The sequence below is a fragment of the Poecile atricapillus genome, chromosome 15 (assembly GCF_030490865.1).
Source record: "Poecile atricapillus isolate bPoeAtr1 chromosome 15, bPoeAtr1.hap1, whole genome shotgun sequence".
Taxonomy (NCBI): Eukaryota; Metazoa; Chordata; class Aves; order Passeriformes; family Paridae; genus Poecile; species Poecile atricapillus.
In genome coordinates this window covers 3695834-3723770 of record NC_081263.1, presented here as the reverse complement: position 1 = coordinate 3723770, position 27937 = coordinate 3695834, and the positions used below count along the sequence as shown (strand labels likewise).

General features: G+C 41.7%; 3 protein-coding genes across 6 annotated transcripts in view; 1 reads left to right on the top strand and 2 right to left on the bottom strand.

Moving 5' to 3' along the window:
- The first annotated feature begins 61 nt into the window (after window positions 1–61).
- On the top strand, window positions 62–5199 carry CTSZ (cathepsin Z). The gene is made up of 6 exons (XM_058850261.1): window positions 62–377; window positions 790–953; window positions 2598–2777; window positions 3367–3517; window positions 3713–3875; window positions 4339–5199. The coding sequence occupies exons 1-6, from the start codon at window positions 238–240 to the stop codon at window positions 4450–4452; spliced, it is 912 nt and encodes a 303-aa protein (XP_058706244.1). The 5' UTR covers window positions 62–237; the 3' UTR covers window positions 4453–5199.
- Window positions 5200–5957: 758 nt separating this feature from the next.
- On the bottom strand, window positions 5958–14504 carry NELFCD (negative elongation factor complex member C/D). 2 transcript variants are annotated; one of them, XM_058850256.1, is made up of 15 exons: window positions 14402–14504; window positions 13847–13962; window positions 13556–13665; window positions 12600–12709; window positions 12198–12305; window positions 11506–11658; window positions 10634–10764; window positions 10057–10222; window positions 9293–9427; window positions 8775–8914; window positions 8475–8589; window positions 8071–8166; window positions 7736–7876; window positions 7278–7407; window positions 5958–6875 (listed from the first exon to the last, which is right to left on the bottom strand). In XM_058850256.1, exons 1-15 carry the CDS (start codon window positions 14465–14467, stop codon window positions 6841–6843), a joined length of 1752 nt encoding a protein of 583 aa, XP_058706239.1. In that variant the 5' UTR covers window positions 14468–14504; the 3' UTR covers window positions 5958–6840. The 2 variants fall into 2 exon arrangements, with proteins under 2 accessions (XP_058706239.1, XP_058706238.1); XM_058850255.1 differs by lacking the exon at window positions 5958–6875 and having other exon boundaries at window positions 6884–7407.
- Window positions 14505–22206: 7702 nt separating this feature from the next.
- GNAS (GNAS complex locus) overlaps window positions 22207–27937 on the bottom strand; it is a 132494-nt gene continuing 126763 nt past the window's right edge. For all 3 annotated transcript variants that reach the window (XM_058850243.1, XM_058850244.1, XM_058850245.1), the window contains exons 10-12: window positions 26844–26974; window positions 26247–26314; window positions 22207–25356 (exon numbers count right to left, since the gene is read on the bottom strand). In XM_058850243.1, coding sequence (XP_058706226.1) covers window positions 25210–25356; window positions 26247–26314; window positions 26844–26974 — 346 coding nt within the window. In that variant the 3' untranslated portion in view covers window positions 22207–25209. The remainder of the gene's footprint in view (window positions 25357–26246; window positions 26315–26843; window positions 26975–27937) is intronic.

Sequence of the window (27937 nt, the reverse complement as noted above, 5' to 3'; positions counted from 1 at the left end):
TACTGAGCGTCCGAGCTGGAATCGCGCCTGAGGGTTGGGAAGGCGGGATCTCAGTTTGTTCCTCGTCCCCAGGAGACCCATCAGACACCGACCCTGAGGCGGTCCCAGCGCAGGGCGGTCCCCGCGGGCCGTCCCGCTGAGGCGGCCCCGCCCGGCCCGGCCCGGCCCGGCCCTCCGCGCCTCCCGCCGCCCTTAAACCGCGGTGCCGGCGGCTCCCGGGGCTGCCGCTGTCCCAGCATGGCCACACCGCTCCAGCTGCTCATCCCCCTCCTGCTGCTGCTCTGCGGCTGCCTCTGCCCGCCCGCCCGCGCCGGGCTCTACTTCAGGGAAGGGCAGCACTGCTACAAACCGGCCCCGCACAAGGCGCCCGGCCTCAGGTGAGGTTCGGTCCCCTGTCCCCTCCCGGGTGGCGTTCCCGGCCGCACGGCGGAGAAGGGCTGGGCAGGCACGGCCGGGGTGTTCAGGGGTCCCGGGGTGTTCGGGGGTCCCGGGGGTGTTCCGGGGTCCCGGGGGTGTTCAGGGGTCCCGGGGGTGTTCGGGGGTCCCGGGGGTGCTCGGGGGTCCCGGGGCCGCTCCAGCCCTGCCGAGGCTCGGGGTGGGGGGGGCGGTCACGAGACACCGGGACCGGAGCGGTCACGCCGCGGTCACGTGACTCCACCGGACACTCGCGGCCTCGTTACGAAACTCGGTGAAATCCGCGGTTTTCTTAACAAAAAAATCCCAAAATAACACCCGCCCGTCCTGCTCCGGGGGATGCCGGCGCTACCTCCTCGTCCCGTCCCCCCGCAGGACCTACCCCCGCCCGCACGAGTACCTGGACGTGTCGGCGCTGCCGCAGAGCTGGGACTGGAGGAATGTGAATGGGGTGAATTACGCCAGCACCACTCGGAACCAGCACATCCCCCAGTACTGCGGGTCCTGCTGGGCCCACGGCAGCACCAGCGCCTTGGCAGGTACGCTCAGGCTCCCCTGCCGGGCTGGCTCTCCGCTGGAATCGGGAGTTTTCGGGAAGCAAAGGAAGTTTAGCTTCAGGTTACTGACAGCTGGTATAAGGTGCTAAATCACTGCAGTGACTAACGCGACAAAACCGAGGCTGAGATGTCTGTAAATACAGCAGAACAGTGGGAATACCCAAGCTGAAGGCAAGGAGGGTAACCAACCCTCCTTGAATAGAAAAACAGAATAAAGCAATAGAAAAAGCAATGAGAGTGAGGCTGTCTCTGCCTTATCCAAAGGCGGAAAGGGGGGAGTGCTGATGTGTGGTTAAAATCCTGTTTGCAGAAGGAATGTGGCCATAGCTCCTCCCAAACTGCTCTCTAGGTCCTGGGGTAAGAGCTGGGGTTTTTGCCCTCCCCTCGGAGGTGTGGTGATGGCAGCAGCCGATGCAAAAGAGTTGTCAGGTCTCCTTCCTCTTTCTCATATCTATACAGCAGGGGCTCTCCAGCCATGCTGGGAATGAGGAAATAAAAGAAGTTGTTTCTTATGGGCTACAGGAGCCCTGTCAATCCAGTGAACTGAACACCACAGCAGACACACAAGTCTGATTTCAGCAGGAATCTCCCTGTCAGCCTTTTTCTTAGTCAAGGGGAAGTAGTGGTTTGCTACAGATGGAGAAGTAGCGGCTCTAGAGAGAATCCATGATTTGCATGCAGCAGGTACTGGAGAAGCACCACTTGCACAGGGAGGCTGTAGGAAAGTTACCTGTGAAGGAGAAATAGAGGAAGGTGGGAGAAGGGGGAAGACAAGGCAGGTGTGAGCAGACAGCAGGAATCATGAAGCATACAAGGATATGGACATGCATGACACCTGCCAGGATGAAGTACTGGGATGGGTAAAATACAGCAACTTGAAGGAAGATTAGGCTGCGATGATAGCTCCTTGTTCTGTCAAATATATTGGAATGTTGTTGGTACTAATAGGATTTAAAGTACTACAGTGGCATCAGTTAAGACTGTTAATGCAGAGAAGCAGTTTATAAATACTCGTCAGGATGTTTTTCCACCAAGTAAGCTTGTTGTTTCTGACAAAATAAGGCAGCAGGGTGGTGGTGCCTGTCTGAGATGGCAGGATGACAGTGAGATGCAGATGTAACAGCAAGGAGATGACTCTGAAAGCTTGTTCTTGCATTAAGACTCACAGAGCCAGCAGCCTGGGCTCCATGGGCTTATGTTTATGCATGGGCTTATACATAAATCTCTGCTCTCTGTAAAAGATGCTGTTCAGAGCTATTTTTTTGATGTGTATTTGAAAACTCTTTACTGTCAAAGTCAGGAAACAGATCTGAAAGTTTTCAGAAGCTGTGGCTTGAATTAAAGGTCTAGGGCTCTTCAAGGCTTTAGAAGATCTTGCTCATCTCCATGTTTTTGCTGAGTTTTTAATGGAAAAATCCCTCTTAATGGAAACCCACAATAATAACTGAGCCTCTGGTTTGAATTAGGTCATGCTGTGTTCCTCACTGCATACAGCAGAGGCTTTTCCAACCACAACTGCTGCTGTCTGCAAACAGTTATAGGTTCAGTGGAGAGAGTTTCAAAACCAGTTGCAATGTGTAGCCACTCACATATTCTAGTAGCAAACCCGTTTACTTATCCTTACAGACCGAATCAACATTAAGAGGAAAGGTGCTTGGCCTTCTGCCTACCTGTCTGTCCAGAATGTCATCGACTGTGCTGACGCTGGGTCCTGTGAGGGTGGGGACCACTCCGGGGTCTGGATGTACGCCCATGACCACGGCATCCCCGATGAGACCTGCAACAACTACCAAGCCAAGGATCAAAGTAGGATGGCTCTGCTTTGCTGTAGGATTTCTTCCCAGGTCTAGCAGATCTTAGTGTATTAAAAGAAAATAATTTCTTGGGTTTTCAGAGTACTGGTTCCTGCTGTTTGACTGACAGAACAGGTTTTCTTTACGGGCCTGTGTGTGCCTCCCACTCCAGACAGACGGTGTAGCACTAAATCATGCTCAGACAAGTTTGCACAGTTGAATTGTTTTAACTTAATCTCTTAAATCTGTGACACACAATCTCTAATGTACTGAAATATTTACAAGTGTCGCCTCAAGCTGAACAAAGGAGAAATTTAACCTTTGGTGGGTCACGTATGACTGGAATAGTTTCTCTATGTCTTCAACAAAGTATTTATACTTGTGAAGTAAAGAACAGTAAGTGGTGATAACAGGGACTTTAAATGTGGTTTCCAGGAAATGACTCAGTTCATCACAGAGAATATGTATTCATAATTACTCTGAAATTATTAATATTTACCTCAATTAAATTATAAAAGCTCAGTGTCCAACAATCACTTCACTTGAAGAAAAGCACCTTCCTGCTGATTATCTCCAGTGCTAATCTCACCTCTGTTTTACAGAGTGTAAGAAGTTCAACCAGTGTGGAACTTGTGTAACTTTTGGAGAATGCCACGTGATCAAGAATTACACTCTCTGGAAAGTTGCTGACTATGGGTCTATCAGTGGAAGAGAAAAAATGATGGCAGAAATCTACACTAATGGACCAATTAGGTAAAAAAAAACATAGATGAAACTCAGTGTACATTTTCACTCTAGGACATGTCAGCAGCTCTGCACTAACATGCAGACTTCAGTTCATATTTAAACTGAGATCAGAATTCAAAATGCAAGAAAACCAGTTGGTTTGTAGCCAGGCCCCTGCCCTGATCCCCCTGTATGGAACCTTCTCTCTCTGTTTTCTTACAGCTGTGGCATAATGGCTACTGAGAAGCTGGATGCCTACACAGGGGGACTGTACACAGAGTACAACCCCTCACCTACAGTCAATCACATCGTCTCTGTGGCTGGCTGGGGAGTGGAAAATGGGACAGAATATTGGATAGTTCGTAACTCCTGGGGTGAACCCTGGGTAAGGAGACATGGGAACACACTTTTGGCTTTGGAGGGAGGGTAGGGTTTGTCACTTGCAGAACTAAAGCCTGTGGATGTAAAACTGAAACTTTCTTTGAACTAGACTAATAGCTTCAAAATGACACCTAGACAATCTGAAGACAAGGATATTTGGTCAAAGCTACTTGAGTAATGTCAGCTCTATCCCAAATTCTACTTTTCAAGGACGTGCAGCTCCTGTTATAGGCAACTGGAAATTGCTGTTAGTTGTAGGCAAAAATCAAGTCACGTACCTGGACTGGATGAGTGGGATGTAAATTCACCAAAGCACGTTGCCCCATGGCTCCAGGGTTACACTTCAGCTGGTGTGAATTCCTCCATTCACTTAAATCATTCACATTTGGCTGACAGAACAGACCCACCAACGTACAATTTCTACAGTTGTGTTTCCTAATTTACAATGCAAATTAAATCCTTTACAGGGTGAAAGAGGGTGGCTGAGGATTGTGACCAGTGCCTATAAGGGTGGAAGAGGAGCAGACTACAATCTGGCTATTGAAGAGGACTGTGCATATGGAGATCCAATACTACCTTGATTCTACATGGTACAGCTTTTGGTTTAGGTACTTTGTTTGGAAGCTTCCCAGCACAACCTCCTTTTGTTTAAAGAATAGTAGCCTAAGACTCTTTCACAGTTCAACATCATCAAGCAGTTCTGCAAAATTAGCCCAGATGTAATACAACACCTTCAAAAATACAGAACTACCCTAATTTTATTTACATCTTGAAGTAATTCACCCATGAAGGAGTTGTCTACCTTGATGCACAGTATTAAAATCACAGACTGAATCACAGAACCTGTACATGTAAATATCTATTTTTTTAAATACAAAACACATAGATGTACTGGAAAAATATACTCAATATTTGGGTCTAGAGCTTCTTTTAAATTCTGTGACAGTACTGACCAAATATATTGCAATGATGCAAAAACCATCATAAATCTGGACATGATAAATCCAAAATATTAAACCCTGTTTCCTTGACCTCCTGGTGAAACAGTGGTGTTGGAAGTTTCAAATAATGAGACTGCTTTTATCCACCAAAATGATATAATGGGAATTACTTGGACCAAAAGACAGTCTAAACACTTTCTACTTCATCAGTCTTGTCTTTGCTCAAATTTCTTGCTCTAATATGTGATTTTACCCTTTTTCTCCTAAAGAGGAAAAATATAAATTGCCAAAACTCAGGACTCCTTACTAATATGACAAACCAGTGCCATATCAAATGTTACTATGTGGCATTGCTGACTGCATTTAATAAACAGACTTTTTCTCTTACGTGACTGGGTCTTTATTGTAAGAGCTTATTAATACAGGTGTGTGGCTGTCTCCACCTGGATGGTGCTGCTTTCAGTGGCCTTTTTCTTCTGAAAGGCCTGATGCACAAGTTTATACAGCAACAATGCTGGTTCAAACAACAACAATCGTATGACAGCACTGATCACAGCATCACAAAGGGTTTAACAAGTTAAAAATCATCTACAGGGATCAGTGCAGAGCAGCTGTTTAGAGGAAGTGATACCAAGCTGAACACAAGAAAGTAAAAATAAACCTTGTTCAAACTGCTGGCAGAGCTGCAGTGGACACAGAGCAAACTGCTCTTATCACCAAGAGCTTGCATGGGGCTGTACCCTAAATTGATTCTCTATAGGGTGAATAATTTCTGTCGTCAATTCTATAATTTATTTTAATTACAAACACTAGATCTCATGCAAGTTTTAAATGGTGAGAGTTAGCTGGAATAATAGTAAATCTTCTGTTCGAGGATAAGCAAGTAAGATCAAACCGGCCTCTACAGAGGCAACTTTTTCCCTTTTTAGGTGATTTTCTTTTTAAATTTACATCCAGCTGGACTTAGAGTTTCAGCGTCTTTTAGAAAGCAGATTCTTCAGAAAACAGATGTGCTTGGAAAAGAAAAATGTGCTTGTTTGCTCAAGAAAATTACTGTTTGTTTAAAAGTGAGGGGTGTAAAGAGGAATCCAGCCCAATGAACACAGAGAACAAGTAATCTTAATGAAAGTGAAAGACATCTCTGGAAAAGAACAAACACCTTTATTTAAAGGTAAGCTATATTGTTGAGTGTATCTCCCACTGTTTGACATCAGCCAGGACAGAGTAGAGATAAGTATAAAAACAAAGCCACAACAAGCAGTAATGAAATTTCGGCACATATTCATATTCTGGGACAGTAATGACTCGGTAATGAAACTTACCGGTAACATCTGATGCATCTATTTAGCAAAAAATAGATTCCAAAAGGTAACACACTCACATAGAATTCATCTCTTAATACAAAACTAACCTTGATTGTTACAACTCCTCTTGTTTTGTTACACAAAACAGGTGTTCTCTTTTCATGTAAGATATTTAGAATTCTAGTCTACTGCAAAGGGGAGGAACAGACATTAGGGCTTCTCTGCAGCACAGCGCAAATCCCACAAATTCCTAGTGTTTGAAACTTGCAATATCAAAGCCTAGAGCATTCAAAACCTATTTAGAGAACTGACAAGTGTTTTTAGTAGTAATTACCTTACTTGGTTTTTGTATTTTATTATACAAAGAATCAGTGACAAATTCTGCAAGTAACCAAAACAATGTTCTTTCAAATCTGTTTCTTGCTACCCCATCAGCTTCAGAACATTGACTTATACTGATTTGTGTAACAACAGAAAACCCTTTGGTATCATTCCATTTTCCAAATGACATTAACAGTTCTCTGCTATGGAACACAAACACTCCTCTGATAAGAATTTCAAGGTCACCATGCAAGTCAAGCAAATGCCCTTCAGCCTTTTCCTCCCTGTTTTAGGTTTGCTGGGTTTTGTTTTGCTGCTCTGTTGCCCATTTCTAGAACCTCAGTGGTGGGGAGCATGGAAAGCAGTGATCATGAGCTCTGGATGCATTCTTCTTTTCCACTGCTTAGTTCATCATAATAAAGTTAGATTTGCAATGAGCTTAAAAGGAGAGAAAAAAAAGACACTGTTCAGTACATTATTATGATTCTGTGATTTATATATTTGCATATGGATTTCTGGATTATGTAAATAATTGGGATTTTTGGGTCTGGACAGATGTTTTTGTTTTAGGATAGAGTATAATACTCTGACAACTTTCCTTCCTCTCCTTTCCTTGCTGCAGTGCTAGTTCCCAGAAAGTAGCACTATCTTTGCTTTCCTCACTAGTACCCACAGATTCTTGATCACAGGAAGATTGCTAAACACAGGCCAAAAAGGGAAGCTGTATGTGAAAAAAGCTGGCAGGCATTGCTATATTTAGCAATCTTCCTCCTAAACATTATTTGCAAATTGTAACAAACACAAATGGAAGCAGGTATGCAAGGAATAAACGTGACTTACCTATGAACTCTGTGACAGGATCATGTTCACCTTCTGTTTTTATAGTGCCTGCAATACTTTCGTTCTCCAGGATTGGAAGAAAAAGCTGTACAAAGTCTGAGGTATATGGAGGAGCAATCACATCAAGCACCTGAAACAGCAGACAAAAAATGATATTTCTTACACTTACAGGGGGAGGAGGGACAGTGTTTAACTCACATATCAGTTTTGGAAGCATACAAGTAGTTGTGTGGACAACAAGAGGTCTCAAGTGCAAGTAATTAATTATGTATTCTCAGGGTGCTCTGTGGAGTACCTTATTACTTCCAGAAGTCAGGATCAGTAGGACCAAGTCACATCCTGGTGAACACTGAGACATTGCTCAGAATTTGACCTGAAGTATTTCTGAATATCCAAAACACATGGAGCTGATTTTAAACTTGATCTCTAGACTTCAGTAAACAGTTTTTGCTGCTGACCTCTGTCACAAAGTATCTGATGAGTGAGATGTCCGTGTCCAGCTTCTCCAGGCATTTGCGGATGTAGCTGACAACAGGCAGGACGTACCCTCGGCTCAGCAAGTGAACCATCCTGTCCAGGAGAGTCTTCTTCAGCTCCAGCTGACGGTGAAGGGAGGGAAGAGCCAACACATTAGAACCTGCTCTCACAGTGTGCAACTTTTCTTCATTCAGAATCTGCTAAGCTACATTTTAACCACTTCTAAATTAAGCCTGCTGTGAGAGCAAAAGGTGTTGAATTGGCTAAGAGTGAGTGATGTGAAGTAACAAAAACCACCAAATCCTCTGAGCATCACCTGCTCCATCACATCCAGCTGAGAATGTTCTGTTTCGAAGAGCTTGACAAGAAGTTGCAGAACTTGGGGATGAAGCAGCTGATGGCAAGTACTGATCTGTGAACAACACAGCAAAGATCCTCAGAACTGCAATTTAAAACACAATGCACCAGACAAATTTACATTGATGTTCAGTGCCAGACAGAAATCCATTTACAAAAGCATTCCATCATTTCTTTCTGTGATGCCCAAGTTTTCCTGGTGTAAATAATGCTGAGCTGACAAAACCAAACAATTTACTCTAAACAGATTCATCTCTGCATATTTATTACCATATTGCAAATGACAGACACTCAGTACACTGGGTGTTACACAAGAATCAGAACTGTTCTTGCTCTCCAGCAAAGTTTTACAGACACTCTTACCTCATCCAGCAGTGCCAGGTGAACTGGGGTGTGATCAGTCTGCAGCTGGAAGTACCGTGGCTCTGACACTGTCCAATCCACCCACTTCAACACACCCATAGCCACCACTGGGAACCTACAAGAGATATCACTTTAGCACAGCAGCATGAAAAAAAATGGAAGTTCTATTAGAAATCCAATGTAATCTGTCATCATTTTCCAGTGGCACAGAAAAGCATGTTCTGCCACTCAAGGAGGACAAGTTGTGTGCGAAAGACAGGATTTATGTCCTCACAAGAGATTCCCAGCCTCTCTGCTCACCTGATGCACTGATAGAGAGTGCTCAGTTCTGCAACCAGCTCTGATGCCCCCTTGTTCTCATTGCAACACAGATTGTGAACAGTCTCAATGGCTTTTGAGGTCGACTTGAGTTCATCCTTGTTGATGCTGACTCTCTTGTTCTGCAAAATTATTGCGAAGTTGGAATGCAAAAGTTGCAGATCTCTTTGGTTATTTAAGGAAAGGAGCTGTAACCTGCAATAAGTCTAGGATTGCATCCTGTGTCTCAAAATTCAGACTCACATGCAATTTTCACAAGAATTAATTATGAGTGACCTGAAGTACAAGGATGTTTGCTTTACTTAATTCTCAGTGCACTCAGACTTCTGTTTGATCATCAGGATCTACACTTTTTAATCACCTCAGTTGAAGGCAGAAGCATTTCATATTAAAATAATGCTGAATATATTAAACTGAGCGACTTCACAACCATACATTTTCTTCAGCACCGGCAGGCTGCTGTAGGTAAAAATAATATTATTCACAGAAGTGAACATTACCTTTTTCCACATCTCTACAACACTAGCTGCATATGCCAATATGTGGATATATTTATGTTTGTGGTCCTGGTTGATCTTAGCACCTGGTTTAAACAAGGACTGCATGAAGAGGTCCAGAAATGCAGGCACTCGAATCTATGAAGAGAAAGAACATTTTATCAGAGCCTGAGAGTCATGAGAGGTGACTAAGAATGGAGTTCTTGCTTATGATATACCTTGCATAGAACAAGGTAACACATTTTCCTTTAAGAGTACATTAAACAGTTTTCTGAAGAGAACCAGAGTTTTGAAAGAAAAAAGGAAAAAAAATGAATCAGTTACAGACCATATTGCTAAAGTATCAAAATCTTGCCTTTTCTTACCAAAACCCAGGTTAGAACAATGCAGTGAGAAATGTGAAATATATCATCTAGGCCTGCTTATAACAAACTGTTAAAGTGGGCAGGGATTTTTTTTCCTGATTTTTTTTCTGTTTAAAGAATTCATTGCCATCTTTATTTCCTATGGAAAAGTTCTTTAATTTAGTTATGTGTAAAAACACAACTTGGAATGATTAAAAAACCCCAACAAAAGTACCATGAAGCTAATGCAAACCAGAATGCAAGTAGCAGCTTCACTTTTAGACATTACTTACAATCACAGAGGGACGAGTGAGTGCTAATTTAATTTTTGTGTCTATACAACACTTAGCACAAGGCACCCCATTTCTGAGTGCTACTGTAACAGAAATAAGTTTCAGAGGTTACAAACAGATAAATACTGACCAGTTCTACTGGAGGTGGGTCCATGCTTGTAAACATTTTGAAGAGGACAGTGATATCTGCTGGATTCAGAGCTCCTTTGGACAGCATTGCCCCCAGAGCCTGGCAAGCTCGGGGGTAGGAGGCTGCAGTACCCAGGGCTAAGGTGATCTGACTGGCATCGTGGCCTCTGCAGGAAGAGCAAACATACACAGTGACTTATTTTCTTAATTCAGACATTTCAGATGAAGTCTCACAGAGTCAACAGGCCATATTTTATGGGATGTAACACCTTAGGGTAATTACAGAAATAGGCCTGTGTTTACCTTGTTTATTTCCAAAATGTTAATTGAAAAATAAAAATAGATATTTCTTAATAGACAGAAACTTCAAGTCTTTGCTGTTCCAGTTTCAGGTCCCTCTGGTACAGGACACTGAACTTTTCTGCTGTTCCACAACTTCAAGCCCTGCTACAAGACCTGCTCTGTTGCAGCTAAAGATTCTCCTTTTGCTGGTGAAAGGTGATCAAGAGTGCACAAAAGCCAGCAGAGTTTACAGATTGTGTGAGTTCCATGTCCCTGATCCTGGAGCTGCCACTCACTTCTCGTGGGCGTATCGCTGAACCTCCTGAGCGATCCGTCGGACAGCGGAGCCGCCCTGCTCCTCCTGGGCCAGGATGGACATCATGGACTGAGCAAAGAGGTAAGTGTGTTCTCCATGGCACACCATCTTCTGTGAAAGCACAGCACAAACCTCACCAGTCAGCAAGAAAACATCCCAGTGTCCTTCTGAGATTACATTGCCATGAGAGCAAAGGGGAAAAAAACCAAACCAAACAGCAAAATTGCAAAGGAAAAAAAAACCCCAAAACACAAACAACTAAACAACAAAGCCAAAACCCCAATAGCCAAGAGGAAAATACAGAAAAGCACTGATGCCACACAAGAAGAAATGGCTGAATTGAGAACTTCATTTCTCAAATGCCAAAACTGAGAGGACAATCTATTCTGTTTATGCTCAGTACTTTCTCTGCAGTATTTAAACACTAGGAGAAGTTCAAAGCCAGCTGAAAATCACTGTGCTGTTTCACAACACTTAACATGTGCTGGGTTGATTCAGATGGCAACTTTTACACCAATGATGATGATAAGAGAATTATTTTCATTTGCCAGGGGACTGACACAACTGATCTTTAGATTTTGCGGCACATCTGAAGGACAACAGTTCTACCTCCACCTTTCCACAATCCATTTAATAAATATAAGAAGTGTCACATAAGCAACCCAAGGAATTCTTGGTCAAAGAATGACCAAAAAGCATAAATTTCTGGGTTTTAACTCAGATATACTGTCTCTTCATAAGCCTTTGTAGGACATCAAGATTGGCTACAATCCCACGGTGATCTCCATCTCCTAACTGGAAAGCAGAGCCACATAAAAAGGAGGGGTGGGGAACAAAAAAAACCAAACTTACAGCAAACTCAGGGAGGTTTTTCTCAAGGTTTTCTTCTCCTCCATCTAATATTGTTGCCAGAGATGTACGCAAGACTCTGGAAAATACTTCTAGTTGCTGACATGCTGTTGAAACACTGGTTATTTCCCCTTGATATCCAGCATCAGATATAAGCTATAAAAATCAAAACATCACAGAAATCTTGTTATTTACACTTACATTTCTAATATCCTAACAAACCTAGAAGAACACACAGAATCTAAGTTTCACCTCTGCATACACAGACTGGAATTCACATTTATATTGTGGTCTACAGAAAAGGAAACCAATAAAGATGCAGCAAAAATAAAGCACAATAATAAGAAATGTAGCAGAGAACACCAAAATATAACATTCTTTTCTTGTCACAGAAGCATACAAAACTGAGATGTTCCACTGCACCAGAAATCCAGAATTTTCAAACAGAGATCAGAGGAAAACAAACAAACAAGAAAGAGAAAACCTCCACACCTCATCAAATATTGAAAATACTTTTAATTGGGAAATTACACTTACTGCAACCTGTAGCACAAGTCCTCCCACCAAGGTGTACCTTTACTAATTAGCATTAGCAGGAATAAATACAAGATACAAGCAAGACCACAACTAATATTTGATGCCAGAACAATTAGCCCTCTATGAATATTCTTAATCATTAGACTTAAGTATAGTACCTTCACAGTAAAATTAAGCATTAAACAATCAGGATGGGCTTCTGCCAATTTGTAAAAAAGATCTCTCCACGTGGTATGTGCTATCATTTGCTCAAGCCAGGCTGGAGTCTGAAAAGAACAGAGCAACAGAAAGAAATTTAAGAATATCTTGTCAGGATCATAAAAAGCAAGGCTTTTACCTCTCTGCAGTTCTGTAAGTTGTCCTAGAGCTTTATTACAAAGGAATTCCAAATTTCCAAGTTCTCTAAACCTCTGAGGACTCCAGTGAGACAGAGCTGGTTTTCTGAAACCAGTTGTTCCTCAGCCAAAGAGCTTTGAAGATTCAATTTCCCTTCACTCCATCAGATGAAGGTGTCTAGGAAGGACCCACTGTAGAGACAGCAACAGGGATTCCATGCACACCTCTCCTTCCTCTGTAAAGATGGAATCTGCTTTCCGAGGGTCAAAGTGCTTGATCAGTAAGCTCTTCAAGTGGTTCTCTACAGTCTCCTGAACTTGCATTGGCTCAACACCTGCACAGAAGGAACAAAACAGATGCATTGGCAGATTCAATGCAGTCCAATGGAACACAGCAGCAGCATCCCACATTTTTCAATGAGAACAGAAACTACTCCAAAATTTATCAACACAGAGAAGATGACAGGAGAGCCATCTGTTCTACCATTGAGCCACACTGATACAGATTTACAGATTTTCAACATTTTTTTCCTAAATGCTAAACTGTTTAGGATCTCAGGCAGGTTATAACCTTCCTCTTGTTCTCCTCATCAGACACACAAAGAGCAATGCCAGTCATCCCCAGGACTGTTACTGGTGCAACAGCAAAATGCAGGGGTACCTTAATCAAAAAAGGGATTACCAGGGTTGGGGCACAAACCCACATGATTACACACTGAAGTTTATCCTTTTAAATATTGGTTTTCAGTAGCTTTGATAGTATTCTATAAAATAATACACAAATAGCAACGAGTAATTCTACATTTCTGAAATCAAGAGTACAATAATTCTGGTAATGTAATAATGATTATATAATTAATTCTATTACAAGATATCAAACACTGTTTATGCTATCTATATAACAGCACCCTTGCCCTTTGAATGAAATTAAAAAGAAACTATAATTTATGCAGTTGTTTCAGCTATAAAACCCTTTACAACACAGCTTGTTGGCATTTCATCAACATATTGCTTCATTATTCTCCAAGTGGAATAAACCTATTATTATAAAGGATTTAGCCACATACAGGATGACAATATAACAACCCATTTCCTGTGTGTGATCAAATTTGCCACAAATTCAGATATTTCTGACAGAATAAAGATTATAGACACAAACTACTCTGTATCTGGTATCATACCTGTCTGAATGAGCCACTCTGCCAGCAAATTGACAGTCTGTGCCACTGCAGTGTAGTTTTCAGAGAGAAGCTGAATAACATTCTCTGGAGATCCTCCTGCTTGGAAATATCTGATAAAAGGATTACAAAAGAACTATTTGAGTCATATTAAAACCAAAAAACAATCAAACTCTAAATTTAATGGGAAAACAACAGCACTATTTATTTTGCACACATTTCCACACATTTGCACACATTTCCATAGGAAGTGATACCTCTAACACACTGTAACACACATCAGGTCACACTCACCTCTTTAACGTGTTAAATATAGAGGGTTCCATTATATAGTCAGGGGTTGAAAATTTCTTCAGGCACTCCTGCTGAACTTCGGCATCATCTTCTCCCTCACCGTCCTCATCATCTTGCTGTTCACAAGCACAGTCAGGTCAGCTTCCCCCATCCCGTTTCCCCCCACACTCCCATATTCAGGATCTTTTTGCCCACAGCAGCACACACACCTCGGACCTCGGCTCAGCACTGCAAGCGACCTGCGCCCCGACAGGCAGCGATTATTAAGGGAGAAGGCACAAAAACCAGCACCGCCTTCCCCCTGTTTACCCCGGAGCCCCGGGCCCGGCGCAGCCCCGGGCCCTGCCCTCACAGCCGGCGCTTCTCGCCTCAGCCCGGAGCCCCCGCTCCGGGACCCACCCGGGGGTCGGTCCGGGTCCCTCCCGGGGAATACTCCAGGATTCTCCCGGAGGATGCTCCAGACTGAGGGGAATGCTCGGAGGCTGTGCCCAGGGGTTGCTCCGGGACACGCCTGGGGCTGCGGCCATCCCTCGCCCCGCTCCCCCCGGCGCTCACCGCGCCCCCGTCCGCCTCGCTGCCCCACTCGGCCGCGCTGCCCTCGAAGTAATCGGCGTCCTCCATGGCTCCCCGGCCCGGCCCTCCCCGCCCAGCGGCCGGAACGGGCGGGGCGCCGCGGAATGGCGGCGGCGGAGGCGGGGCGGCGGCCCCGGGATGGCGGCGGCTGAGGGGCAGCTCCGGGCGGGCGGGCAGGGTGTCCCCCGCAGGCTCTGAGAGCAGGCGAGCAGCGGCCACACTGCCTCAGGGCCCTGCAAAGCCTCCCAGCGCAGCAGCAATCGGCTGAGAATTGCAAGGGAAGAGGGAAAAAAGGGATGCGTTGCTCCATGGAATGCGTTGCTCCAAGGGGTATGTTGGCCATGGGATGTGTTTTCTATGGGACGTGTTCTCCATGGCATGTGTTGCTCCAAGGGATGTGTTCCTCCTCTGGCTGCAGCTGGACAACAGCAGTTCCCTCCCTCCCTCAACTCACATGGAAGCATGAGGACGATGCTGAACGACCGCCAAATTGGTAGAAATGATGAAATGTTACAGTGAATAGAAAAACTGACAAGTAGGAAAACAACAAACAAACAAACACAACAAACAAACAAAAAACCAAACCCAACCAAACAAAAAGTGTGTGTGGGGGTGGATAATGAAAGTGGGCATCTCTGGGCAGAGGAGAGGTGCTGGGAGAGCCACGTCCCCCGTTCTGAGGCTGTTCTGTAACCAGGCAGGGCCGCCTGTGGCACAGGATTTATTCCCCATCCACAAAAGTGCATCCCCAGCCCACCCTGGGACCCTGCCCGGGCATGCTGAGCGAAGACAACGGGTCAAGAGGTCCCTAGGAAGGGAGGGACAAGGAATTAGATGGACAGGGGACAAGTCTACAATGAAAACTGATCACATAATCAGGCCTCAGGCAAGGAGAGAAGCACTAGTGAGACCGTGTGAGAAACAAAGTCACTTTGTCTCTCTTCAGATCCACTCCCGTTCTTCAGTTGTATAAGAGTTTAACTGTGAGAAAGGGGAGGGTGAGGGTGTGTTCTGCGATTTGGAGGCCAGCCAGGAGTTTTGCTGATTAATTATTTAAAAGGTCCTTTATTCTCATTCAGTTGCTAACTGAAAAATAGTAAAAAGAAATGACATTGTCTTCCATGCATTGCTTGGTAAGAAAGGCCAAAAAAACCCCTGTTCAGAAATAACTTATAGGATCTCCAGCAGACAAAATCCTTGTTCAAATGTGGTTGCTGTGGTAATCAATGGATTTGCTGTTCACACAGATCCCCACAGAGAATGTACCCCAGCACCTGAGCTGCAGCACAGCAGCAAAGGAGTTGTGCTGTCGTGTGCTGCCCTACAGTGGTGAAGCAGCCCTTCCTGAAACACTGACATTCAGGAGAGCCCGGGGTAATGTGCTTTTTGCTCTGCCAGCAGAAAGGAAAAAAGACATTTTTGGAATAAACGACATGGATTGAAGCAGACCCACAAGGGACAGGTTTTCCACATTTCCCACTGCAGGCAGGGGACAGTGAGGGGCATCCCAGTGCCTGTGGAACCACTGGTCGTTTTTTATGAGGGATAAACTGGGGATGAAGTGACAAGCTGAGGCTAGGAGCCAATGGAAATATCCTTGAGAAAAAGTTTTTGGCTGATCTCCATTTAGTTAGCAGGCAATTTCCATCCCATAGATGTGAGAAATAACAGTGAACTCAGAACAGACAGTGTGATTAACCAGTCAGAGCTTCCTAAGAAAATTCCAGATTTGAATTTAATCCATCCCCAACCAAGAAAGAAAAATATACTTCATGAGAGTGTCATAAGAAACATCTCTACACCTCCTGTTCTTCATCAGCTCTTTTTTTTTTGGTTTTTTTTTGGCTTGCAATGAAGCTATAAGATGTGTAATTAGGTGCAGGACAAGTTCTCTTGAGGAGATTTCAGAGTAACCATTATAGTACCTTAACAGAAGGTTCAGAAAACTTCAAATTGGAGAAAAAGTGAGTCTCCAGAACTTAACATTCCAATGAAACTGAATGGGAAAACCACAAGTCTGAGACTTCCTAAGCCTTAGGAGAAGATTCTGGTTCTTTACATAAAGTTCAACTAAATACACTTCACATCACAATTTTTATATAGGTAGGAGACTCTTCCTTCCCACAACCAAAATTTGCTGTGCATCTCCTGGGCAGGACATTGGGATCTGCTGCCTGGAAGACTTCATTGTGCCAGAGCTTATGGCCTGAAACACTCTTAGCCTCAGTAAAACATTCTCAGAGCAGGCAAAAGTTTTGTCTGGTGACAACAATTGGACTTGTGGGACTTCAGTGGTAATTACGCTACAAAACTTCCTGCTTAATTGAGTAGAAAATGGGAACAGTCCCCAGCACCAACTACCAGTAAGACACATAGTGGTATTAGACATTTATAATACAATTTCAGTGCCTGAATCTTAAAACTAGAGGTTTTCCATCTTTATATATCTTTATTTTGATTGCAGTAACAGAAAAATTTGTGGTTTTTTTAATATATAAAGAATGAACAATACTCAAAGCATTTACTTTCAGCTTCCCTTGAGAAGAAAACTAGGGATCTGTAGCAGCCAGACATTTGCTGAATAGCCCTTTGCAGAATTGCAATATCCAACCTTGCCTCACTTCAGGTCAATAAACAAGAGGTAAAATCAGATTAAACCGAACAGTTTCAAGATATCACTTAAAATGTGATGAACTATTACATGTATTTGATTTAGCTAACTAAACCTTGACAATTTTGAATGGAAACAATGTTGGTTGTCTCTTGGATTTAACTGCATTCCCCCATATGGATTTGTGTTTTACAAAGCTTCAGTGAAATGTTCATGACTAAAAGCACTTAGATTTACCTGAATATCCCTGAAAGGTTTATTATGCAGCAAATTAATGCAACCAATTTTCCCCTAAATGAATATTTGACTACATTTTTTGTGTAAAATATTCTTGAGTGACAACAATATCTATCTAATGAGATTTTGATGAGGCAGAGAGCAAATTTTGTGATAAATTTTGAGACAGAGAGAAAATTTGGAGTCCAATAAATATCCAATGAAGGTCAGCCTTGGAGTCTCTGCTGCATGATTTGAGGAAGCAGTAAAGGCATTCTGGAAAGTGAAAGTGTGTGAAGAAGAGCCAGATGTACAGGAACATGGAAAATTACATTGTTTTTTCTTTTTGTGCCTTTTTTTTTGTTGTTGTTGTTATTTAACAGGAAAATAAAGTCTCAAATGCTCAAGTTTCAATTCCAACTATCCAAATTTGCTTGATTTTTGACCAAGTTATTTAACAACTGTACTTCAGGATTTGCTACCTAAAGGGATGAGTGTAATACAGCTGATGAAACCATCCAACTTCATGTGGTTCCTTCCTAAAATATAGAAGAAAAATCCCAAACAGAAGAGTCGACTTCCAACAAAACTGTTTGCCTTTTATTCATATGTTTTTTAAAAATATCCACCCTGGCATTCTCTGTCATTCCCTCTGCTCCTTGCCCTCTACAAATTCTTTTAGCATAAATTTGTATTTTTGTAATCGTTAGCCCTTTACAAAGCAGCCAATACATTCAACTAGAGATAAGGTAATAACTTTCCAATGGAGTAGGAAATTACAGCAGCATCGTTAGGCTAATGAGTTTTGGCTAAAGAGTTCCTCCTTCTTAAGCAGAGCCTCAAGACGAAGCATTTCTGTTTGTACCTCGAGTACTGGTAACAGTTATTCCAGACATTGAACACACGACACTTCACCAGGTAACCAAGAATATTCTGAGACAAAACAAGGTGGTTTTGAGGTTGCTGACGTGATGTCATTCTAGTGTCCTTCGAATGTCAACTTAAAAGTTGGAACTGTATTTTATATACTGAGGATTGCTTAAAACACTGAGCCTCCCAACGCCCCAAGTGCTTCTCAAGATGAGCCCGTGGTGGAAACATTTTCTTGCTTGAAAGCAAGTTCCTGTTGATTTTCATGCTGATCATTAAACTCACCTTTCACTAAACATCTCCCAGCTCTAATGGGTGCACAAAGTGCCTTTTTTTTTTTTTTTTTTCCCAGTTCCTTAACTGGATATCCCTGGACTTTTGGGATAGATTCATTCTCTGACCTTGAAAATTTGTATGAGGATCCCAGACTGGGTCACTCACCTGGGGAATAAAGAATTTCCCCCCTAAATTTCTTTCAGTGTCCAAGGTGATGGATTTTGAAGTTGTCTCATGCCCTCTTTCAAAATTGCTCTATTCTCTTATCAACCACCCTGTTACAAGAATAAGGGGGGTGAGGACAGGAGAAAGCAGCTGAACCCAGAGGCAGCAGGGTTTGGGTCATGCTGCAGGACAGAGCAATTTGCTGATAAATTTCCCAGTTTTAAATCACAAACAGGTTCACAAAAGCTGTTGCTCATGGCTGCTCTGGGCTTCCAGACTGCCTTACACAGATCAACCTCTGTAGCCCAGCAGAGCTTTGCCCTGTGAGAAACAGAACTCAGGGTTAGCACCAAAACGGTCACAATCCATTACTTCATTTTGGATGTTGTGCCTTCAAACAGTACGAGAATAGAGCTTAAAACTACTGAGATATTCATCACCCCTCACACCCCCTCAGGACACATCTCCACGGCTCTACTTCAGCACCAGTCTGAAACACTTTCCATTAATACTTTGAGCTCTTCCACAATATTTAGTTCTATCACCCAACCTGTAATTTGTCTTTTTGTGGAAGCTCTTCTGATCCTGCCAACAGCAAACTGAAAATGTAGCAAATAAAGAACTGGAATGTGCCCCCCTGATGTGGCAATTCCTAACCTGATACAGCTGTCCCTTTGCTGGCACTCTGGCATTTCAGTTGCAAGAATGATACAGTTCCAAAGTCACATCAAATACCAGAAAACTACAGATAGAAACACTGTACTTCACTTATTAATTCACATAAAATTCACAGCCTAAAACAATAGTTTGCATGACAGAACAACAGAACTGAGACTTCCCAACATTACCACGTCCTAGGCATGTCTTTCTCCAAACTTGAGTAGCAGTATATTAAAAAAATAAATTAGCCAACTCATTCAATAAAATGACTGGGTAAATTAAAGTGAAGAGATAAATTCACATTTTAATTTTGAATTTACTTACATTTGTCTGCTGGTACCCCAGCATTAGAAAGCATGTTACACAAAAATCCCTAATGTCAGCATCTTCTCCCTCACAAATGTATCCTTCTCCCTACCTTGTTTAAATGTTTAAAGGTTTTATTTTGTTCTGTCATTCAACAATTTTGAGTCAGACTTCCTAAGTGAAAAAAAAAAAAAAAAAAAAAAAATTAGGAAAATCTGTAAGTTTGTTTTGGTGGATTTTTAATTATCTATTACATATTTAATAGTTGTCCAGTAGTTCAATAGTTAATGGTCAGTTATCCATGTTACAGAGGTATCAATGCTGTTGTTACCCTGGGGAATTCTGTTTTCCACAGAATCAGTTTCTGGGACACAGAAGTCAGAAAAAAACCTCCACCTTATTATTTTTACGATTAATGCAGTGAGAGATTGTTTGTCTCCCCACCTCCTCCCATGTTGTTTTTCCAGGTCACTTTATGCTTTATACTGCACCCATTTTGCTCAGCTCAGTACACTGAAAATAACCAGGGTAAAAAGCAGTTTGAGCTTTTAATGAGAATCAGGGGTTGAAACAATTAATTATGAAGCCAGCACTTACGGCTCAAGTTTTAGCAGTCTGTGCACTACAGTGAAACTCTGAAGCAGTTTTACCTACCCTGACACACATCCACTCATGGGACTGAAGCCAACTGGGCATGACCAGGATTAAAATAGGCTCACTCTTGGAATTTGTCTTGTCAGTCACCAGAGGGATTTTTCAGTGTCAGGCTTTCATCAGCAGAGCTTCAGAAATCCCCTTTGTAGCTTATTTTGTTTACAAAGACGCTTCAAAGTCTGTCACAGAACAGGAAGATTTTTTTTCCCAACAGATGAATTTTCAGAGATACCAAGCTGAGAAAGAAGGGCACAGTTTGGTTTTGGACTGCAAACAGATGTTTGCCTATACACATTTTTACTGTTACACAAGCTCAACACTTATTTTAGAGATGAGGACTTGCTCCTGTGTGCGATTTCCACTGATAGTAATCTATGGCCCTGATCCTGCTTATTAAAGTTAATAGGAATTTTATCATCTACTTCCATGGAAGAGGTCTTGGGAGTGCCAGCATTTTAAGGAACACACACAGCACATTAGGTACAGCTGGGGAAAGAAGAGAACTTACTCTCTTCCACAGTGAGTCACATAATTTTATAACTTAGAACAACTTTATCACTCTTAAGACAACAGTATAGCACCAATCACCAAGAGCATTGTCACTAAGGCACTGGACTGGTACTCAGCTGTCACGGGCTCTGCCTCCAGGTTTGGGGTCAATCTCCTGTCTTTATGTCTTTTGTTTTTACTGGCACATAATTTTTGACATTGGAAAATAAGATAAATAATACAAAACATCCTCCATCATTTACAGGAACAACACACCACGACAAATTACAAGGTGCTCAAGTTCTGAAGCCATGAACATTAATATTTCTGTGCATAGATTTACTGGCAGAAGGAAATTACCCTGCAGGTATCAATTCCATGCAGCACAGTGGAGCAGTGTTAGCTTCCCTTCCTCTGGAGTTAGGACATACCCTCAGTTAAATCCTGCCCTGATGCCACGGATCAAAACAGTTTTTAGATAAATGAAGAAAAGCCCTCAGGATTCCTGCCTTTGACAGCTGATCCAGGATGCCTTCCTAGGCTTTTGCATCAAAGTCTGCTCCTATCAACTTGCAGAGCTCCAGTTTCAGCCTCTGAGAGTAGTTTTTGATGCTTTCAGAGGCAGCTGAATCCTTTTTTAGTTTCTAGTGGATTTATCTCTCCACATTATTAAAAAAGAAAAAAATCTTTATAGGAGTTATCCCTACTCTGCTGCACCACACTGAATGTGTGCTCTGATGCACAAATTATTAAAAGTTCTTGGGTTGAAATAAGTTACTGCAAATGCACAGTAGCTGATTTTGAAACCACAACATCTCTACAATTTATTATTATTTTTACAAAATACCCAAAATGATCAGACCATATTGTAGGTTACTGGCTTGCCGAAGGTTGTTTTAAAATCAAAACCATTTCTGAGTTACAGAAGTGCCAAAAACAATCTTGAACCAGGTTTGTTTGTTGTTTTTTTGTTGTTTTCTTTTTAAACCAACCCCATCCAACAAAACAGTTGTATAACTTAAAACAGAAACAAGAGTTTGTGTTGGAAACTGTTGAAAAACCAACCCACCAAATCACACTTGAGCAGAAGCCTTGTATGGCAAAGATTCAGCTTAGGGCAGTTTAGTGCCAAGGTAAGACCCTCCATAGGTTTACAATGGAAATACTGACACAACCTCAACTACAGTGATGCAAATGTGCCCTAAAAACACTGTATTTGCTTTTATTAATAAAAGTGGTAGTGTTTACATTTGCAGGTATCTTACACTTCAGCATCACGATGAATACTGAGTAGAATGAGTTAAGTTTTGGCTGTAAGGTCAGAAGTTTCCAAACAGATGAATGAGACAGAAGTGACAGTCCTCAATCATGAAAACAAGAAGTTCAAATAAATAAATAAAACAAAACTAAGAAATATGGGTAAGCATTAGGTTGGAATGGTTCAATTAACTGCAAATTATGGCCACTAAATTAGAGACAGAAGAAAACACAGTTACTTATTAAATAGCAAGCATTAAAGCTTTATGGTTTTGTATTAAAAAAAAAAAAAACAACAAAAAAAAAGGAAAAAGAAAGCTGTTAAAAATAAGACTTGCATTTACCAGGCCACCAAACTGCATGGACTAATAAAGAGACTAACAAAGGCAATACTGAGACATTAAGACACACACACGCTCTCTGTACTTGTGCAACTCAACCATATTCAAAACAATTGCCTTTTTCCTCACATAAGAGAGAAAAAAAAAAAAAGCATCCCCTAAACATATCTGTCCATATAAAGCTTTAGGTTTCTTAAACTGTTGCTGTCTTATATAGCTCATTGTTATTATGTGTCCTCATCAGAGGAAGAAGCTTATTTTGTTATTTTTAATGGAGGTGCTTTGTTTCTCTCAGACAAGAGATTACATTCCTCTCAACACTACAGGTTTTCTCCATTTATAAATTTGGTGTTCACACCAACTCCTCCTAGGCTTAACAAGATAAGGGTTGGCACTAAAATAAAGATTTTGGCTCCTGTAACTAAAATTAAGGCTCACAATGAATTTCCTTTCCACTACGTGTGTTCCATTTTTACCTAGTGGAAACGCCAGCCCTTTACCTACAGGCACTGGATACATTCTGAACTGGAGGGGCCTATTTTCAGTCATGTTTTCTACAGTTCTACAAAGTTCAGGTGCCAACTGTCTAAACCTGTGAACAAGAAAGATCATTCTTGAAAGGCCAGTAACAACTGCAGCTGAAATTTTTTCAACTATTCAGTGTCTTCTGGAAGCAATTCTGAATTGAGATGGGACAGTAACTCCCTCACATCCCTGCTCTCCAGTGAAAATGGACTGTGTGATTCATTTTAAGACTTTAGCCACAAAAGCAAATGAAAAGTCACAATTCTCAACAGTTGCAGTTCTTAGTATTGAAAAGGCATCCGATACCTGAAGCAAATCTAGCTGCACAGACATCACTGACCACACCCTCACTTGAATTTAAACTGGATCTCTTCCCAAAAAAAGAAAGCCAACACGGTCTCTTGGGTGGAGGGAAGCTAGTGTGAAAGGCAAAGAGGCAAGAATTTTGGTGTTTGTTTTTGTTTCTTTTCCTTTTAAAGTCACTGCAGTTAAGATCCAGATCAGTTTAGGGGTGTAAATGAAGGGGGAACAGGGGTGTTTGAGTAATATAGGCTAACACTGTTCTAGATGTGTTATTACAGCTGTAATTTCTGACTCTGTACAAATTGTACACGTAGGTTTAGACACATGAAAAAGTAACACACTCACAGAGACATAAAACACCTAGGTATAAAATATAAAGCAGTGTAGTAGTTACTAAAATTACATGCTCTCTTATTGCTACAGTGATTTTTGCTCTTTTTTCTTTTTACTGTACCACATGTTGTTCTAAGCATATAATTTGCATAAATTATTCAAGTTTAAGAAAAAATCCACACATCTTCACTTTTAAGCTACTTATATAGTTAATATAAAACAAAAAAGGTTCTAAAGTATCTCTTTATTAAAAGAGAAATAAAAATGTCATTTGAAACTGGAATTCAGTGGCCAAATCCAAGGGCAGTGCACACCTTGTCATTCTGGTAGTCGTTGCCCACGCAGCGCAAGCCGAGGTTGGTGGGTATTTGGCCCAGTCTAGAGATGGTCACCAGACCTGCATGATGCCCTACGTGTCTGTTATTGTTCTGTTTTTTTTTTTTTGTCTTTAGCAAAAAAAGGACTATGAATGACCAAAGACTAACATTTATAATTTGTAGCAAAATTTGGTTTTATGTAGAAACAAGCCATGTTTTGCATTTGGATAGAGATTTAAATGAATTAAAGCTAAAAATTAAAAAGCACGATGCTGCAACATCTGGTCACTTGTTGAAGACCTCACTTTTAAAGTGGTTAAGTTTGCACAATTTGTACTTTTTTCTTTTTTTTTTCTTTTTTTTTTCCTTTTTTTTTTTACTAAACAGTATTTTTCCTTCTTTTATAAACCAGAAAAACTAAACTACAGATAAATTTTCCCTACCTTGAGCTAATGCTGCAGATAGGGTTGACAAAGCTGTACAGCGCAATCAAACATACTTACATCTTAGCTCATTGTACAGGTACAGCCATAATCAAGGCACAAAGATCTTCTACAAGTTATTTTCAATAAAGTTGTACAAAATAATACATTTTACAGTCTGTACAAGAATAATAATCCAGCAGTAAAATAAAAAATGAGGGAAGGGAAGAAGAAAAAGAAGGGAAAGACTGTGAGGACTACAGTCCAGATAATGATTTTTAGAGCAGACGGGATCATCAGTGGACAAACTGAAAACAGTGTGTGGTTAACTCTTTCTGCAATCACAGGCCATACGCAGTTCAATTCATAAATGTCCATGGTTGTCTTTAGACCACCAAGACTGGTTTTAAAAATACCCTTCTGAAAGGTAGCAGTTGGTTTTTGCACTGTCTAGGTCTGTTGGAGAATTGTCAGTATTTCCGCCCAAAGCCACATTACAGTCAGAGAACCAAACTCAAGGGTCTGTCTTCAAACTTGGTCTGTGACTTGGCACCTTCGTTACTCGGATGCAGTGAGTGATACAAAGTGGAGATCACGGGTTATAGGATTATGCCCACAGCAGTGCTAAATTACCTAAAGTTTTCTCTCCCCCAATTTTTATTTCAACGTTTTAATTTTTTCATCCCCAATTCTTTCAGGTGCTCCGCATTCAGGGATTTTAATTAATTAAGGGGGTTTTTTTTGTTTTGGTTTTTGTTTTGGTTTTTTTTCCTTTTTTTTTTTCCCTCTCTTATTTGTTAATAACAGTGTTAGGGAATCCTCATGGAAATGGCCTTTTAAGTGTTAGGGGCCATCTCAAACTGTCCGGGGGGTACAGAAGCAAGCTTAGAAGTGCTGCTATTGTCCAGCAAGGAGAAAAAGTTGAGGGGTGCAAATCAATGGGAGATTCAAACAGTTCTCTTCCACCCTATGTGGGCAAGGGTGGTTTCTTTCTTTTTTTTAATAAGGAATAAGGAGTCCAAAACACAGAAAAAAGTGCTCTCCATCACAACAACTCGTATTGGCGAAGGTGCATGCGCTGAATAATGTCCCGACAGTCATTGAAAACCCTCCGGATGTTCTCTGTGTCCACGGCACATGTGAAGTGAGGGTAGCAGTAGTGCCTTCCATCTCCACTTGCTGTGCTGATTCTCTGTGCAAAGCAAGAGACACTGGGTTAAAATAAAACCCACTGGGGGAACCCCAACCCATCCCCAAAGCTCGGCTGAATGAAGGTGAGATGTGCAGTGTGAGCTGTGTCTTCAAAAAGTGCAACTGAGTGGAAAATGCCCACAAAGTTTTCACTCTCTCACCTGAAACATGAAATTCAAAATGATCAGAATTACATGGTGAGATGGTCACTGCAAGCTGGGGAATTTCAGAAAGGAATGAGAACTCAGGAAAATGCCATTATTTATATGCAGCTTTGGTGGATTTAGCAACACATCTCCTAGTCCATTTAGCCATGAGAAAAGTAGGATTTTGCCTCCCTGTACAAAGCTTTTATCCCTGCTTTACACTTACAGAAAGCCTCTCTCAACTTTTTGTTTTGCTCCATTTTAAAATGAGTCCACAATTTGATTGCCAAGCTCACCATTACAAGTAATTGTAACAATATTAAAAAAATAAATAAAAAAATCCATGTCCATTATAGCTTCAGCTGACCAGTAATGGGAAAGATAATACGAAAAGAACATTAATATCTGACAAATGAGGTATCTTTTCATTAGTCTCTATCTTCAGAAATAATGCATGGAATAAAAATCTGGCCCCGTTAATAACAGCAGGACTTCACTCACCATTCTATTTGGGATTTCTTAATTCTCACCAGTTCTTCTACTATTTAATTATGTACAAACAAATATCAAAAAAGCAGCTAAGAAACAGCAGTAGAGCTCATAAATATAACAGTGTTTGATGCCATGTGGATGTTAAATATAAACAACACAAGAAGTGACAGCATTTTGCAGTAGCAGAAGGTGAGCAAGAGCTTGGGTTTGAGAAGAATCACGTAAGAAATAGCCAAAGAAAGGAAATACTTACAAGAAACTCGTCTCTAATAAAATACTTGGCCCTTGTAACTCTGGGATCCTCACCAGGCTCTGGTGTTGCTGATTAATAATAAAATAAGTATCTTATTAAAACAGGTGTTTTCTGGTAATAGCACCTAAAAATCTCAACTTGTTCTGTTTTCTGCTCTCATATGACAGAAATACACTTGGCAAAACTGACTGTGAGACAAGACAAACCATAACATTATTTAAACCAGGATTAAAGCAGGATTTCAGGAGAACAAGGGAGTATTACCATGGCCACAGTACCAGGCACTTGGCAGGTAAGAGAAATGACCACAGGCAGGTGTGGGGGAGTCCTGAGGACACATTTGTGACAAAATGTCAGACTTTCATCTACACCAAAGTAAAAGGCTTTTGTCATGATGAAATTATTAAGATATTAAACGTTTCAGAGGCAGGAATCTTCCATTACTTGTATCTTAAATTCAACATTACAATTTGGCTAAAAGTCATTGATGACTACATCTACGTAAGAGTTTTCAAGTCTTAACTGAAGCTACCAAAACAATCACAAATGTGATTAATAAAGAAATGATAAATTGCAAACCAAACTTAAAAGTCTTACCATCATCTGGTGTAGTGTAGCGAGCAAATTCTGGAAAGTAGTCTTCAATTTTAGATTTCCCTGCCAAAACTTTCTCTGCTAGCAAATCTTGTTTATTCAGGAAAAGGATTACTGAAATGGTCCGTAGCCACCTGTGGAAAATGGAAACCAAACACTGTGAGGAGGCACAGCCCAGATCATACAGAAACTTAAAATAAGTCACACAAAATGTCTGGTGACAAGATCATATGACACACTGGAATGATTTGGAAAGGTTCCTTTTACACCTGAATCCCAAGAGGGTAATTCCAGGTGTGCACACCCTGAGGCTGTTTGGGTGCTCCCCACTTTGTGCTGTTAATCCAAACCCATCCCAGGGAAGCATTTCCACCTCCCAGAGCACTGCTCCATCACTACTTTAATTATTTCAACCTCAATATGGCAGCCACCAATTAGTAGCTGTGCAGAACTCTTTTCAATGATCTGAGTTAATATACATTAAAGTTGTGAGGCTGTGAAAAGAACCAGCCCAGACTGTGCTGGGAGATGTGAATAACAGAGCCCCCTGTGCTGTTAGCCCTGGTGGGCAGCCAAGCACCACACAGCTCCTCACTCACCTTCCTCCTCAGGGGATGGAGGAGGAGGAAAGGAAGAAGGAAAACAAAAAAATCTGGTGGTCAAGATAAAATATAAATGATGACTGTTGAAGTAGCGAAGGATAAATAAAAGCGAGGAGAAGACAAAACAAGTGATGCAAAGGCAATCACTCAGCACCTCCTGTGGGCAGACCAACACCCAGCAAGTTGGGTAACAATCCAAAACCCCCTCTTTTCCCCCTTACTGCAGAGCATGAGTCATGTGGCATGGAAAACACCTCTGGTCAGTTTGGATCTGCTCACCTGTGTCCCCTCCCAACACCCCTGAGGATTCACTGCAGGGACAGGGTGAGGAACAGAGAGGGTCTTGATGCTCTGCACACACTGCTCAGCAGCACTGGTGTGTTACCAGCATTGTTTTGGGCAAAACCTAAACCATGACACTCTATGAGCTGTTAGGGAGAAAATGAACTCTGCCCCAGGCAGGCCCATCTGAGTGGTGACTGCAGGGTGAGACAG